The 2,454-nt window shown below is 41.3% G+C and overlaps 1 gene segment (V, D, J or C); it reads left to right on the top strand.

Annotated features, from left to right (window-relative positions):
- The first annotated feature begins 389 nt into the window (after positions 1-389).
- LOC110544090 (immunoglobulin kappa variable 4-1-like) lies at positions 390-1,114 on the top strand. The segment is given in 2 exon segments: positions 390-524; positions 702-1,114. Coding segments are annotated over 2 exon segments (462 nt in total).
- Positions 1,115-2,454: the final 1,340 nt, after the last annotated feature.

Below are 2,454 nucleotides of genomic sequence, written 5' to 3' on the forward strand. Positions count from 1 at the left end.
TCTTTTCTTTCCTTTCTCTCACCTACTCTTCTACTCAAACCCCCTTTTCCTTTCTTCTTCCTGCTTCTCCTGTTTCTTTCTGCTGTTGTTGATTAGGATATTTATTGTTTCCTCAGGATTGTAATCAAAGGTTTTCTAGTATTATTTCTATTAAGCTCACTTTACTTAAATGTTTTGGATTTTTAATGGAAGCCTGTCATGAGTGCATCTTGATATTTTCAGATTGAGAGCTCTAAGTTGGTCCTTGAGTTTCAATGTTGACTTTTCCCCCCCAGTGATTGGTTACTCACTTTGATGATATTTTTGGCTGATGATTTAACCTGGATTCTTTCACAGCCCAGTACCCTGGTTATTTACTTTCTCATGTAATGACTGTTTTGCATAGGTCCCTACAAGACAGCCCAGCTGCCCATAATTTATAAACCAGGCCTTTGCAGTTAGAACTGAAAAGCATCAGACAGCCTGGGCAACCAAGATGGAGTCACACACCCAGGTCTTCATATGCCTGCTCCTCTGGTTGTCTGGTGAGACATTAAAGAGTATTAGAATATCATCAATATAGTTCATTTGTAGAAAAAACAGCTGTTTACTATAGGAAACCAATTGTATGCAGGCAATGCCATTAGAAAAGGCATTTTGGATGCCAACATTTGTATCAGGAATTCCTTCTGTGTATACTCATTGTGTATTTCTGGTTGCAGGAGCTGAGGGGAACATTGTGATGACCCAGACTCCTGAATTCATGTCCACATCTGTTGGAGAGAGAATCACTCTAAGCTGCAAGTCTAGTCAGAGTGTGAGTGGTTGGGTAGCTTGGTACCAGCAGAAACCAGGGCAGCCTCCTAAACTGCTGATCTACAGGGCATCCAATCGATACACTGGGGTCCCTGATCGCTTCACAGGCAGTGGATCTGGGACAGATTACACTCTCGCCATCAGCAGTGTGCAGGCTGAAGACCTGGCAGTTTATTACTGTCAGCAGTATAGCAACTATCCTCCCACAGTGCTTCAGCCTCCAACACAAACCTCCTTGAGAATCTCACCAGCTGTTTGTAACATACACAGCCCTGGGCCTGCACACTTCCCCCTTCTGCCTGAGATCTGCTATGCATGATCAATTGATGCAAACTTCAGTAGAAAATTAATTAAGAAATAGCCTCCTTTCTTCAATATTTTTGGCAACACTCGTGTGTATAGATAAATAGGAGAAACTAAGTTAAGAGATTTAGAAGTTGTGGTTTTGCAGAAAGGATACAGTACAAGCAAGAAGCATCAGTTAAGTTTATGGTGTCATGCCTACTTTAGATATCTCTTGGTTATGGCTTGAGAATATGATGAATCTGTTAAAATAAGACAGATTTTAAAATTATTTACAAAGAATACATCATCCTGAGATTATTAATTTAGATTAAAAATCCTCAACCTTTGGTAAATTATCTATTAAGAAAATTGCCCATTTCATTTAGATTTTTAAATTTTATGGTGTATTGACTTTTGAAGTTAGACCTCAGGAATCTTTGAATTTCTTCAGTGTCTGTCATTATGTCCTCCTTTTTGTTTCTGATTTTGTTGATTTGTATAGTTTCTCTCAGCCTTTTAGTTAGTTTGGCCATGGGTTTGTATGTCTTGTTGATTTTCTAAAAGGAACCAGCTCTTGATTTCTTTTGAATGTCTGAATTTTTTTTCATATAATAAATAGTTTAATGCTGCAATTATAGAAGGCTGTATAAATTTAATAGACCCAGGCTGCATTATCAGCATACAGAAACATGAGGAACTCTGGGCAACTGCACATGTTGTGTGCTTTGGTCTATATGTCTGTTTGGTCTATATGTCTATTGCATATAAGCATCTGATTTTTATTAATTTATTATAACTTATTCATTTTGTATCCCAGCTATTTCCCTCTTCCTTCCCACTCTCTTTTTCACTCCTTCTCCCATGCCCCTTCCTCAGTCCACTGATAGGATTGGAGCTCCTCTCCTTCCATCTGACCCTAACTAATCAGGTCTCAATGCTAACTAATGCTGTCTCAAGGATCCTTATCTTGCCCTTAGTGGGTGTGTGGGTGGGAGGGATCAGATATCTGGCTGCTATCATAGAGAGACCCTGGATCTGGGGTTCTGCAAGCACTCACTTAAAGGTTCACAGAGGATCCCCCTGTTCTCTACTCTCAGATTTGGGTCTGCAGGGGCAAATGAGAGTGTAGAAGATCCATACACTCATTGGTGTCCACTGTTTTGTCATCGGGCAGGGAGGCCTGTACTTGGGGTAGCTGCCTCTGCAGTCTCTGTCACCAAGCACAGAGGTTCATGCTTGGAGGACCAGCTGCCCTGCCACAGCCACAGCTGTGGGAGGCCCATCTGTGCTGTTTCAGTAATAGAGTGACAGAGCACGGAGGTTCGTGCTTGAACTAGCTGCCATCCTGCTGCAGCTGCAGCCCTGGAAGACCTG

The sequence above is a fragment of the Meriones unguiculatus genome, chromosome 5 (assembly GCF_030254825.1).
Source record: "Meriones unguiculatus strain TT.TT164.6M chromosome 5, Bangor_MerUng_6.1, whole genome shotgun sequence".
In the NCBI taxonomy this organism is placed as follows: domain Eukaryota; kingdom Metazoa; phylum Chordata; class Mammalia; order Rodentia; family Muridae; genus Meriones; species Meriones unguiculatus.